Source organism: Crinia signifera, chromosome 9, assembly GCF_055691185.1.
Source record: "Crinia signifera chromosome 9, ASM5569118v1, whole genome shotgun sequence".
Lineage (NCBI taxonomy): Eukaryota > Metazoa > Chordata > Amphibia > Anura > Myobatrachidae > Crinia > Crinia signifera.
The window spans coordinates 143,090,364-143,104,042 of NC_139225.1; the positions used below are offsets into that span (position 1 = coordinate 143,090,364).

Below are 13,679 nucleotides of genomic sequence, written 5' to 3' on the forward strand. Positions count from 1 at the left end.
GAACTGGGTTAATGCTGGCTGCATCATATTTACTCTCCTCCTGCTTTGTTGGCACTGGAGAACTCACTGATGTTAATTGCTGTTCATTTCAAAGGGCAGGGACAACACAGATGACACTGGAGCTTCAGTAGTGTAACAGGACAGCTTTACTCTGGCACTATACTCATGAGAATGACAAGACAATATCACAACTTCAGTTTCTGGTTTTAATGTGTCCACAAAGTAAATCATTATCTAATGCTTGAAAGCTTGAGATCCCCTTTGATATTTTTCCTATTAATACAAGCTGCTAGAACAGATCAGTCATGAATTTGCTTGCAAAAAAATCGCACCTTTAAAAAATCAATTTTTTGCAGCGAATTCACATATGTAATGGGATGCAAATTTGCGGCAAAAAAGTGCGATATGGTGCGATTTCGGGCGATTTTTAGTCATGAAAATGTGCGCATTTTAAAACATGCGATTTTGTGTAAAAAAAAAAAAGGTGAAAAAAAAAAAAACCACGTGGGGTCTCCCCTCCTGAGCATAACCAACCCCGGGCTGAAAGAGCCGGTCCTGGTTTCATTAAATCACAGGAACAAACAAATAGGGGTCCCCTGGATTTTACAAAACCAGCACCAGGCTCAAGGGCCGGTCCTGGTTCCCAAAATACGGGAGACAAAATGACTAGGGCTCCCCCGTATTTCAAGATCCAGCACCGGGCCCAACCAGCCAGCAGGGTAATGCCACAGCCGGGGGGGGGGGGACTTTTTATACAAGTCCCTCCGGCCAAAGCAGTCATCCCCCTGACTGGTCAGCATGGTCAGGGGTCCTGGGGAAGTGGGGACCCCCCCAAAGAAGCGGTCCCCCCTTCCAGAACTTACCTGCCCATGCTGAATGCTGAAGCCCAGGGTTGTCCTCGATGCCCCTGGGCTGTGGGCATCGATCTGATTCTGTGTAAAAAATAGATGAAAAACTATTCTCTTATACTGTGGAACTATGAGAAAGCCTCCCCCACATTAAAGGGCATTAAATGGCCTGCTGGCACCTGTAGTTCCACAGTAAAAGAAATAGTTAAAAAAACACACTGACACACAGTAAAAATAAAACTTTAATACATCCAAAGCCCACACATACTGATACTTACCTATCTTGAGCACGTTGGTAGGTCCCTGGGTCCGGTGTCCGGGCCTCCATGGTCCAGGTCCGGGGTCCGATGCTCCAGGGTCCAGGGCTCCATGGTCCAGGGTCCGGTGCCTTGGTTTCTGGGTCCGGGGCCGCCTCCTGCCTGCCCCCTCCCACCCCTAACCGTGCGAACGCCTCAGTGAATGTGATATTCGCCAATGGCGTTCGCACATGCGCAGACCCCCCCACCATCGGAACGGCAACAAATTTGGTCCCTTCCGAACTAGCCTGAATCAGGCAGCATGTAATGTATGTGTGTGTGTTGGGTTATGTGTCTTTATGTCCGGTAACATTTCATCTCCTTTAGATTGGATTCCTCCTGTCTATCAGCCGTCCGGCTTCCATGCAAGACCAAAGCAACTTTGACATTGAAGGTTTGGAATTCATGGTGAGAAATGGGTTCTATCCAGAACTCTCCCTTTCCTATATGTCTAGCTTTATTCCTTATACACCTTTGCTGCAGGATCGGATAAAGCCTGCTGGGGGCCCAGGACACTTTAGACAGGGGGCCCCTCTCCCTCTTGTCATTACTGGCCGCAAACCTCAAGGGACAATATTACACTGTCCAGAGTTGCGGCGGTATAAACGTAAATACCATAGAGTCACTAACATAACCGATAAAAGCAAGTGGTAATATTAGCAGCAACGCCTGGCATGTAGATCATACATACGTATGTATAATGTCACTGACTAGTTTACATAAACTAGGAGGCAAGTTCAAATGTAAGGACATGTTATAAAACAAAGGTAGGAACGTTGCGCTAAGAGAGTACAGTTTCTGGGAGAGCACATGTAAACTCCATGGGTAAGCGTGCTAGTCAGGGCATCTGCATTATCAGAGAGTTGTACCCATAATATATGTGGTCTTCAACTGGAGGTGGTCAGAAAGAATAGGTAAAAATTACATGGGAGAGTACATACAAACCTGCTGGTATTAGATGTCTTGCAGGATCTAGAATGTACATGCTGATAATCTGAAAGCTGTAATGGGGAAGTGCCCATATGTGGCTCAGGTTAAAGGATCAATGGTCAATGGGTAACTGTGTACCTTGCTCTGTAGGAGACCTCACAGGCTCAGCACAGCATCTGATAAAAACCCTCCCATGATGAGGCTTCAGCTGCTGCGGCCTGAGAAGCATGTGATGAGCTCCAACAATCAGAGCTCAGCACAACCCTCTCAGCCTCTGAGCTCTTGTGCAAAGTCTAATGGGACATAATCAAGATGCTTGGCGTGAGTGAGCTGACATTTTCTGTCACCTCTGCTACTACTCAGTATCTGCGTCGTAAGCCCAGGTGAGATATTTTCTAATGGCCAATTTTGACTAGATGCACAATAGATTTTGACTAAGTAATGATACAGTAGTTTATGATCTAGTCAAAATTGCCTTTCCTGCACAGTCTATCTATGCTAGACATTATTGACTTAAGGTCCATATACAGCGGGCAATTATGCCCAGCATGTATGTTGCACGATGATGGGGGAAATAGCTGGGCTGAAAAATGCTCAGTGCATACACACACTGGGGTTAAGGTGCATGCACACCGGGAGTAAGGTGCATACACACCGGGGGGTAAGGTGCATACACACCGGGGGGTAAGATGCATACACACTTGGGGTAAGGTGCACACACACTGGGGTTAAGGTGCATACACACCGGGGGTAAGGCGCATACACACTGGGGGGTAAGATGCATACACACTGGGGGTAAGGTGCACACACACCAGGAGTAAGGTGCATACACACTGGGGGGTAAGATGCATACACACTGGGGGTAAGGTGCACACACACCGGGGGGGGGGGGGGGGGGGGTAAGGTGCAACGGGGGGGGGGGGGGGTAAGGTGCACACACACCGGGGGGGGGGTAAGGTGCACACACCGGGAGTAAGGTGCATACACACCGGGGGGTAAGGTGCAACGGGGGGGGGGTTAAGGTGCACACACACCGGGGGGGTAAGATGCAACGGGGGGGGGGGGGGTAAGGTGCACACACCGGGAGTAAGGTGCACACACACCGGGGGGGGGTAAGGTGCAACGGGGGGGGGGGTAAGGTGCACACACACCGGGGGGGTAAGGTGCACACACACCAAGGGGGGTAAGGTCCACACACACACCGGGAGTAAGGTGCACACACACAGGGGGGTAAGATGCATACACACTGGGGGTAAGGTGCACACACACACCGGGAGGGTAAGGTGCACACACACCAAGGGGGGTAAGGTGCACACACACCGGGAGTAAGGTGCACACACACTGGGGGGGTAAGATGCATACACACTGGGGGGGTAAGGTGCACACACACACTGGGGGGGTAAAGTGCACACACACCGGGGGGGGGGGCGGGTAAGGTGCACACACACCAAGGGGGGTAAGGTGCACACACACCGGGGGGTAAGGTGCACACACACCGGGGGGTAAGGTGCACACACATGGGGGGTAAGGGGCATACACATGGGGGATAAGGGGCATACACATGGGGGGTAAGGGGCATACACATGGGGGGTAAGGGGAACACACACCGGGGGGTAAGGTGCATACACATGGGGGGTAAGGGGCATACACATGGGGGGTAAGGTGCACACACACCGGGGGGTAAGGTGCACACACACCGGATGGTAAGGTGCATAAACATGGGGGGTAAGGGGCATACACATGGGGGGTAAGGGGCATACACATGGGGGGTAAGGGGTATACACTCCCTCACTTGCTGCCTGTCGCTGCCCTGTACACACTGGGCAGCTTTCATGCTGAAAGCCAGTCAGATGAGAGAACTGAGTGGCCAGATGAAAGTCGCCCAGTGTGTATGGGGCTTAAGCAGGAGAAAAACTGGGTGATTTTGACTAAATATCCTGCCAATATCTCACCGTGTGTACACCCCTTTAGTCACAACATGATGCAACTGGGACACACCAGGAGACTCGGCCGAGTAGTGTCATATATGCCACCTGTATCTGACTGGACACCGTCCACAGGTCGACAGTCATTAGGTGAACAGTAAATAGGTAGACCACTATTGGTTGACAGTCAAAAGGTCGACACAAGCAATAGGTCGACGTGGGAAAGGTCCATGTGGGTCTCTTCATGTTTTTTGTTGTTAAAAGACAGTTTTTCATACGTAACTATCCACGTGGACATGAGGGAAAGCGATGTCATCCGCAGGCAGGTGTCCACCCAGCGTTTCTATGGGCGCGCCCACCATGAAATGCCCCCTGCCTGTCACTCAGTACAGCGAGTGCCCGGCGAGTGTAAAATTCACCGAAGGTGCTCGCTGCGGTGGTTTGCACATGCGCAGACCCCCAACATCGGGGACAGGGACGAATCGGCCCCTACATTGTATCTTTGTCATGTGGCGATATTGTATCCTGTGCATGTAAAATAAGCACAGATCTTACAGGTGATTGTACTAGAGTTACACCCTAGCCTGAGACCTGAATGCACAGTACACACCCTTTCCAGTGGCATCCTCTGCACCAAGCATTGGGTTGACACCACTAGGTCGACAGGCAGCAAGGTCGACATGGGTGTACTGTAGGTCGACACAAGCATTAGTTCAACATGGGCAAGGTCGACATTTGACAGTCAACCTAGCCCATGTTGACCTAATGACCTGTCGACCTAGACCCATGTCGACCTAGACCCATGTCGACCTAGACCCATGTCGACCTTGCTGTCTGTCGACCTAGTGGTGTTGACCCAATGCTTGTCGACCTACTTGCTGTAGACCCAATGACCGTGTCGCACATGGGGTAGGTGTAAGTGCTCCTACTAGTGATCTCACAGCTGGAGGGCGGTGGGCAGCGCACCTGCATATACGCATTTGGGGGTCAGCTCTGATTTACTATCACTGCCAGTACAATACGTAACCTATTCTGGATTAGCTTTGCCGAGCCTGTGCACTGCAGCCACAGAACATGTGTTCTACAAGGTCAGACACTTTCCTGTGTTCTATTCTCTTGTCCTGCAGTTTCTATCAGGAAATCATCTCCATTACCGAAGTGCAGGGACCAAAGAGTTGGACACGGTCCTGGGCGATCTCCATTGTGAGATCAGAGGTCAGTATGTGCACAGATGGCGTCCAGAACATGGTCACGGGACTAAGTAAAAACCGGACCCGGATAAGACACCGGAACGCCGGACCAGACATCAAACTCTGCATTCCGGAGCTTATAGTGTCTGGTCCGAGGGGTGTCCCATGCGGGGGGTGTCTTGTCCGGGGGGATGCCTGTGATTGCTCACACCAGGGACATGGGGACGGGGAGATTACAGCCTCCCCGTGTGGTCTGGACCGTTCCAGTTTTTATTACACCCCCGGACCATGCAGTGAGGCTGTATTCTCCCCCCTCTCCTCTCCCAGGTGACAGGTGCGAGAGCAGCCTCATCAGATGGAGCACCCCCGGACAGGACACCCCCGGACCGGATACTACAAGCTCCGGAATGCAGAGTTTGATGTCCAGTCCGGCATTCCGGTGTCTTATCCGATTCCGGATTTTACCCATACCCCATAGCCAGGGCATCCAGAGTCACCCGACGTGGGCATAGACCAGTTTGGAACTGATGAAAGTGTTACAATGTACCAGCCACCAACATACTCTGTCCCTCATGCCTCAATGAATGGAAATGGTCACATGACTGTACAAGTCCCAATATTTTAAAATACCAAAGCTGGACACATAGATTAATGTCCTGTACATGTGGGGAGTTTATACATAGATGTACATATCACACCAACTATCGGGACATTGGGGTAAATGTATGACGCTGGGAGAAGTGGGATCTATCCCCATAAGGAACGTTATGTGCCAGGTGATAATGCTCCAGCCAATCCGTTCCAATATGTAAAGTGACAGAAGCTGATTGGCTGGAGCATTATCACCTTTATGGGGATAGATCGCCCTCCTCCCAGCTTCATACATTTACCCCAATGTTTCTTCTAAAGATGAGCATTTGAGAGGTAACTGATGTTCTTGAGGCCAAAATGAACATAAGTGTTGGTAGGTAATGCTGGACGTACTTATTGTATAGTATAAAAGGAGGTCCCAAAACTATTGGGTGCAGGGTGCCGCGGCTACGTGAGTCTGATATGTAGCAGCACACGTGGAACTCATAGACGTGACATAAATATGTGTGCCACCTCCACAGACCACGAGACCATGATCATGCACCAGCTACAGATGCTAATCCTGGAGAGGTCGGCTGTGTTACAGGATGTGACCGAGTACGTTGGCCAGCTGGATGCTCTGCTTGCCATGGCAGTCGTTGCCCGTGAGAATGGCTATGTCCGTCCCTGCTACACTCTGTCCAACACTATTAATATCAAGGAAGGCAGGTGAGGGGCAGCAGGACTTACCCAGTCTTTCTGTGTCAGATCTCCACACTCTGGATTTGTGTGCCTATAATAATGTGAGACTATGACGTATTCCCACTCTTTATTCACCCTCTCACAGACACCCCCTTATGTGTTTTTGCTCCGGAACCTTTGTCCCAAATCCAGCACAGACTGGAGAGTTAGAGAAGAGGATAAAAATCCTAACGGGACCCAACTCATGCGGGAAGAGTGTGTATCTGAAACAGGTAGGAGTGGCAGGTCAATAGGGGTACTAGCAAATACTGCAGCTACATTTGATGATAATAACCAGGGGAGGCTCCAGAGGAGTGGCTGCAGCACAGTTCAGAATTCAAATAGAGGAGCCAAACCAACTGCCATTCCAAACTGACTCACTGGCAGTTGGTGTGTCTCCTCTATTTGAATTTCAAACTGTGCTGGAGCCCCTCTGGATTCAACACAGGTTGTATTCATTTTATAAAACACCAAAGCATGCATAAAGTTCCTAGTGCTAATATAAGTCACCATTTGGCCATGCCTGATCTGATCTCTCTTCTGTTTCTCAGGTTGGCCTCATAGTTTTCATGTCTATGATTGGAAGCTATGTTCCTGCCTCATTTGCAGAGATTGGGCCCATCGATGGGATATTCACTCGTTTACAGACACGTGAATCGGTATCTCTTGGCTTGTCCACCTTCATGATTGACCTAAACCAGGTACGTCACTTAAACCCAACATTCTGATTTAACTGATTTGGTGAGAGTATTGCTGACCAGTTGCTTTGTGCTCTGTCTGCGCCATATATATATATATTAAAGGCTAACTACTCCTCACCTCTATGAGGCGAAGTATCACCAGTGACCACTTGACTGGCCAAATGACTCTTTGTGAATAAAACTTTGGTTACAAATGACCATAGCGTAAGAAATGGAAAGATCTCGCAGAACGAGCCCGACTGCACAAGCAGTTGGGCTCGTTCTGCCGAGAATGGCCGGGAATTGCCGAGCTCCCGGCCGCAGCTCGACAATTCCCGACCACTTCTCGCGGCCACGCCCCTTTCTCGCCCCGTGGCGGGCGGGACATTGAATCCCGCCTGCGATTTCTCGAGAATGGGACAGGGTCGCGGCTGTCGAGCCAGCTCGACAGCCGTAACCCCACATTGAATACCCCCCTTAGTGTCTAAGTATTACACATTTTGATTGTACAGTATCTGCATTTACAACCGTAGAGGTGTAACTGAGCTGTGTTTAGGGCATTATAATATAAGCAAAGTTCATAGAGGGCGTAAGGAAGGGTTGGACACATTTTAAGGCTTCTGAGTAATTAATAATAGCAAGAGAGATGGGCCTGATTCAGACTTGATCGTTGCTGTGCAAATTTGCGCAGCAACCGATTATTGATAGAATTCGCATGGGTACGGATTGTAGTATGCACGCGTGAGGCCTCCGTGCGATGAATTCGCAAGTTGATTGACACGAAGCCGCCATTTCTGGGCAGCGAATGCCCATTTTCTGTGAGTGTCCCAGGGTTTTAGGGGAGGGTGTGGTGTGATGTCAGCTCCGGCCTTGATCAGGTTGATTCATTCACAGCCGCCGAGTCAGTTTAGGGCTACGCACAGGCTGCACACAGAGGTGAAATCATTCAAGGGTGATCGCACGGCGCTGCTAATTCACCCAGCAGCGGCCAGGTCTGAATCAGGCCCCTGTAACGTTTTTATTTTAGTAATTTAGTAGATTTGCAAGACAAGAGTTTATTATATAGTCCCAGTGTAACCATTGCAATGTCATGATCTCTGTCCTCATCTAGGTGGCGAGAGCAGTGAATAATTCCACCGTCAATTCACTTATTTTAATTGATGAGTTTGGAAAAGGAACTAATACGGTAATAATAAGAAATGTCGCTCTGTCACCTGGTCATGTGTAACTAACTAATAATTACTGTTCTTTCCTATTGCACTCTGTCACCTTATATGATTTCCAATAGTTAAGGTGCGTACACACGGGGGCGATTCTATAAAAATATCTCTGGATGGGAGTGTGCACTGGCGATATATCGCCGGGTGCGTGTTCCCGTTTTCTGCCCGTAGTGATCGCTGGTCGTTGGAGCTTGCACCTGCGACCAGCTGATTTCCACTGCCGGGCTCACCCGGCAGTTTCTTTTTCATCAGTGACCATCTCTGTTCACTGATGCAAACGGGACACCGAGCGATATATCACTCAGCGTGAGCGATATATCGCTCGGCGATATATATCGCCCCGTGTGTACAGGGCTTTACTGCTACTTTTGAAAACAATTTTGTTTATTTACTCACCTTTCTGTTATGGTTCGTAGCTCCAGAAGTTTCACCTTTGCTAAGTAATCCTATAGTTGACTAAATGGGACTGTTAGGGCCAAATTCAGTTAGTTGTGAAAATGGGCTTTTTGTGGGTATATACTGTAGACTACCCCCATTTGCCTAATCATACAAATTTGCCAAAAGAGTATTTGTGTGTAAATTGTTGACAGCAGTGAAAAGTAATCACAAATGTCGTGTACCCGAACACCCGTTCCAGGGGTTCTGAACCAAATCCCAAAAATTTTAACTTAAAATAGATCATTTCCTCTACTTCTCACCTGCTTGGAGGTGGTGAATTGAAATTCAAGGTAAAATAATGGCAACTTCATTTTTGTGTACAACTGAATAGGCACTTTTTGCAATTTGCCTGAAATTAGCAGATGTATGGCTTTGCAGCTGAGAAACTCTGCTACAGGTTCTCTACTCCTGGTATGAATACAGCCGAGTTTGCTGGAACATTTTGTCTGGTGGGAATGAGGCTGAAGAGATAGATTGCGCCCCCAGCTCTAAAAACAAGCACCATTGTCATAATTGTCTACTGCCAAACAGTGAATAGGCAACACTTGATGAGGCTGTCATCCACCAGTGGAGGATCGGGTTTGGTTCATTAGATCTACAGGAAACTCATAGATGGTCAATAGGCTGACCCCAAATGGTTGGACATGCAAAGGATCTACTGGGTTAATAGGTCTACAGTGAAAAGATAGACACCTGAAAATTTCGACAAGTACAAAAGGTTGACATAAAAAGGTCAACACGGGTTTCTTTTTGCATTTTTGAGAGTCATTTTATATGTGTTACCACATCCCCCCCCCCCCCCCCCAATTAGTGTACAACACCCCCTTGCTTATGCTTTGGGCACCTATTCCCATTGGTAGTCCACATAGATGGTAAAGTTTGAAAATGCCGATGTCGACCTTTTGTATCTGTCAACATTAAGCACCGTTGACCTTGTACATGTTCTCCTAATACATTGACCTATTGACCTTAAGACCACTGGTATATTGTAGTTGTGTTCTAGTGTTGCTGTGAATGTCTCTCTGTGATTTGAGCTCTATCTGGAATACCCTCATGTGGAACTGTGCATAGTGCACTGCCTTGAAGGTCGAGTCCATCTTTCCGAAGACCTTTGTGCTAATATACCATACCAACAACTACCTAGGAGCCAAGAGTCCTTTCTATCTCCTGCAATGATAGTATCTTGTCTTCCACCAAGAACACATTAAAGGCCGGCACCCACCAGGTGAATCAGGCCCAAAGTCTTTTGTCTCTGTTCTTGGAATGAGCGTGTTGTGGAGTGGGGACAGCGCTTCTCCTGCCGTTGTTGTTGGGTGTTGTGTTTAGGTAGTTTGTGGTGTTCCAATGTAAGTAAATGTTTTGTTATTGTGGTTTTTATTTATCCTCCCTCTTAATTTACCGTGTGGCAATGTGGGTGAGCGGGTTGTGGGATGTAGATAGGTTTATATTGGCATACTAATGGGTCTAGCAAGATTTGTGATGTTAAGGGATTCACCTGGAAGTAAAAGGGTCAGGTTGGGTGGCGCAATAATCAGTACGCTGCCTTATAGTGCTGTAAATTTAGCTCAGTCGCCCCCTTTACTGGGACAGGACTGCTGGAAATTGTTAAGTATTCTCTGACAAGCACAACATAATAAGTAGGCAATATTGTGTCCAACTCCGTATACTGAAAATACCTCAGGGTTGCCTACCCTCCCGGAATGGCCAGGAGTCTCCTGAAAATCGGGTCCCCCTCCCGGCCCCCAGAAAGGTGGGCAAACCTCCTGGATTCAGGGGGACCCCCACTGCGCCCCCCGATCCCGGCATTTAAATGCCGCAATTCGCGGGTCTCAGAGAAGGGGGTGGAGCTAAAATGTCACAACCGCGTCATTTTAGCCCTGCCCCCTCCACGGAGATCCGTTAAATAGGCTAGTTTACATACTGGAGGCGGGGCTTAATGGCGTCAAACTCAAGGCTGCTGAAGGCTCAAGGCAAACTCAATGGCTGCTGAAAGTCTCCTCTCCGGGCTTCTCCTGGAGAGGAGAATCTAAAAGTCGGCAACCCTGAAATACCTCTTATTAAAAAAATAAATCCAGGAGGTGGCCCCCGGCACCTAATTTAGGCAATTTCTGCACTTCTGCTTAAGCGCACACATGGCAGCGCGCATGTACGACCCCTTAAACTGCAGTCGCATTCTGAGAAATGCGACCACAACCTAAGAGCATCGAAGGGAGAGCGACTATGCATCAATAGGGGGCCATGGACCGGACAACTGAGCAGTGTCCGGACCTTTGAGGGTTGGGTCATTGCAGCTGCATGATGTCACACGAACATGCAGACTCCCTATCTGCCTTCACAACTAGGCTCTGCATATTACTGATGCGATAACAAAATTTGTCATCGCATTGCGGGGAGGTGACCTTGTCCCATGCTGGGCGGCCCCCCAAATGCTACTGGCAGTAGTTGTAGTGTTGTGGTTTCGTGAAACTACAACTCATGCTGAAACAGGGCTCCAGTGCTCCCCGGTGCAGATGACTCACCGACAGTTGGGATTCGGACGACCATTGGTCCTGCATCGGAATCCCGACTATTTTCCCCTGTGGTCGTGTTCCACAACCCCTTAGAGGGAGAATAGAATAGGTGCAGTTGGCAGTGAAACGCGTTAGTTGGACTGCTTGTTCTTCACTCCCAGGACCCCAAGTGTGGACCCCTTCACCTGAATTTGACCCACTTGTTCCAGGTCTTATCACCCACGGACTCCCATTACTCCCCCCCAGGAACTTCCTTCCATTCAGTTTGGTGGATACTGCGCCTCCTAAACATCAGCTGCAAAATTCAAGCTTGCAACCAAATAGGAGGACACTGTTCAGTGAGCAGATATCACCACTCCACTTGGTTTTGGTCAAATCGGCGGAAGCCGACTTTCCTCCAACTGGTGTCATAAAAACCATACACCACTGTGAGGACCTCACTACCACCCAAGTGGAAACCTTGGACACCCAGACCTCCGACCAATTGGTAAAGTGCACTTACCTGTGACTCCATTTTTCCAACACCTCCCCCCCCCAACCTATACAATTTTTATATTGTACCAAACTATTGTGTGCCAACCACTTCCTTAGCGCTGCTCACACGACTTGAGCGTGATTGGCAAGCGCAGCGAGAATGCAAGAGGCTTCAATGTGTTCACCCCCTTTCGGGCTCCTGACAGTCGGGATTTCGATGTTGAAGGAACGACCGTCTGAATCCCAACTGTCCGGGACTTATACCATACATGTGCGCTCAGTACAGGAATGCATCCTATTGGGATGCGGTCGTATTGTCGACAGCACTTAGGTCGACAGTCATTAGGTCGACACTGTTGGGTCGACAGGTGGGAAGGTCGACATAGGTGAAGGTTGACAGGTGTCTAGGTCGACATGGGACAATGTTGACATGGGTTTAGGTCGACATATCGCTAGGTCGACATGGGTTTTTTCATTGTTTTTTGAGCCGACAGGCGGTATTTCATGCCCTACCATCCACTAGGGCGTGGTGGGAGAATAAAATAGTGTGCCGAGCGAAGCGAGCGATGCGGTTGACTTCCAACTGTGTCCATGTCGACTGTGTCGACATTTGGGTAAAAAACCCATGTCGACCTAATGACCTTTCGACCTAACCCATGTTGACCTAACGCATATGTCGACCTAAACCCATGTCGACCTTGTCCCATGTCAACCTAGACACCTGTCAACCTTCACCCATGTTGACCTAGAACCCTGTCGACCTTCCCACCTGTCAGCCCAACGGTTTCGACCTGATGACTGTCGACCCAACTATGGTCGATAAAACGATCCACACCCATCCTATTACAGTAAATCATGTATGTGTGTCTTTCCAGGTGGATGGTCTCTCTCTCTTAGCTGCCATCCTCAGGCACTGGATAAATAAGGATTCTTCCTGCCCCCATATCTTCTTATCTACTAACTTTCACAGTCTGATACAGCTCAAGATCCTCCCAGACAGCCCCACAGTGCATTATCAGGTGAGAGTCACCCTCTTATTTCTGAGAATCACAGATGCGTAGCCACCTCACAACATGATGTCATAGCGCCACATCTGATTACTGGCTAATTAGTTTTTATTTTACATAGTTTGCAAAGTATATGTAACTACAGGGGAAAGTCCAAAAAATAAATAAAAAAACAGGTACTTGTTTCCTAGCACGGCGCCCATCGCATACCATCGCATACCATCGCATACCGTATTTAGTGGTGTGCGATGCGATGCGATATTCCCGTTAAATTAACAGGAGTGCTTGTACAATGAAATATCGCATAGCATCGCATGCCAGCAAATGGCATGCAATTGGATTTTTAATTGTACAAGCACCCTGATGGGTGCTTACAATTTTAGTGAGGGGACGTGGAATACATGTAAAGTAATCCGTGTCCGCTCGCCACACTATCTAAAATCAACTCCACGCCGACGTGGATAGTGGGGGTATGAAAAGGTCGGAGGACGCGTACCGCCGCCCCTCGCGGGCTCGAAGCGCTCGCCACACTTCGGGTTGGCGTTGAAAGTTGCATTTAACATTGTAAGCACCCATCAGGGTGCTTGTACAATTAAAAATCGAATCGCATGTCGCTATATTGCATGTGATACAATGCGATACGATGCTTTTCGATCAAAATCAGGGGCGCCGTGCTAGGAAACAAGTACCAAAAAACTCAGAAAAGACTTATACCCCTTTCAGATCGCAAAGCCAGGTCAGACCCGGGATCTCGATTCAACCTGGCTATGACCCGGGTCTGGCGCTTTCACAGTAAACCTGGGTGGCCCATTATACAGAGGTCGACCCGGGTTTTTCCCGGGTCAAATCA

General features: G+C 48.8%; 1 protein-coding gene across 5 annotated transcripts in view; it reads left to right on the plus strand.

The window, feature by feature from the left end:
• Positions 1 to 13,679, plus strand: part of MSH5 (mutS homolog 5) — a 77,794-nt gene that overhangs the window by 45,381 nt on the left and 18,734 nt on the right. For 3 of the 5 annotated variants that reach the window (XM_083160060.1, XM_083160062.1, XM_083160061.1), the window contains exons 16-22: positions 1,472 to 1,552; positions 5,127 to 5,214; positions 6,302 to 6,488; positions 6,607 to 6,733; positions 7,052 to 7,201; positions 8,292 to 8,366; positions 12,698 to 12,841. In XM_083160060.1, the coding sequence (XP_083016186.1) occupies positions 1,472 to 1,552; positions 5,127 to 5,214; positions 6,302 to 6,488; positions 6,607 to 6,733; positions 7,052 to 7,201; positions 8,292 to 8,366; positions 12,698 to 12,841 (852 nt within the window). The remainder of the gene's footprint in view (positions 1 to 1,471; positions 1,553 to 5,126; positions 5,215 to 6,301; positions 6,489 to 6,606; positions 6,734 to 7,051; positions 7,202 to 8,291; positions 8,367 to 12,697; positions 12,842 to 13,679) is intronic. The other 2 variants (XM_083160064.1, XM_083160063.1) reach the window with 2 other exon arrangements.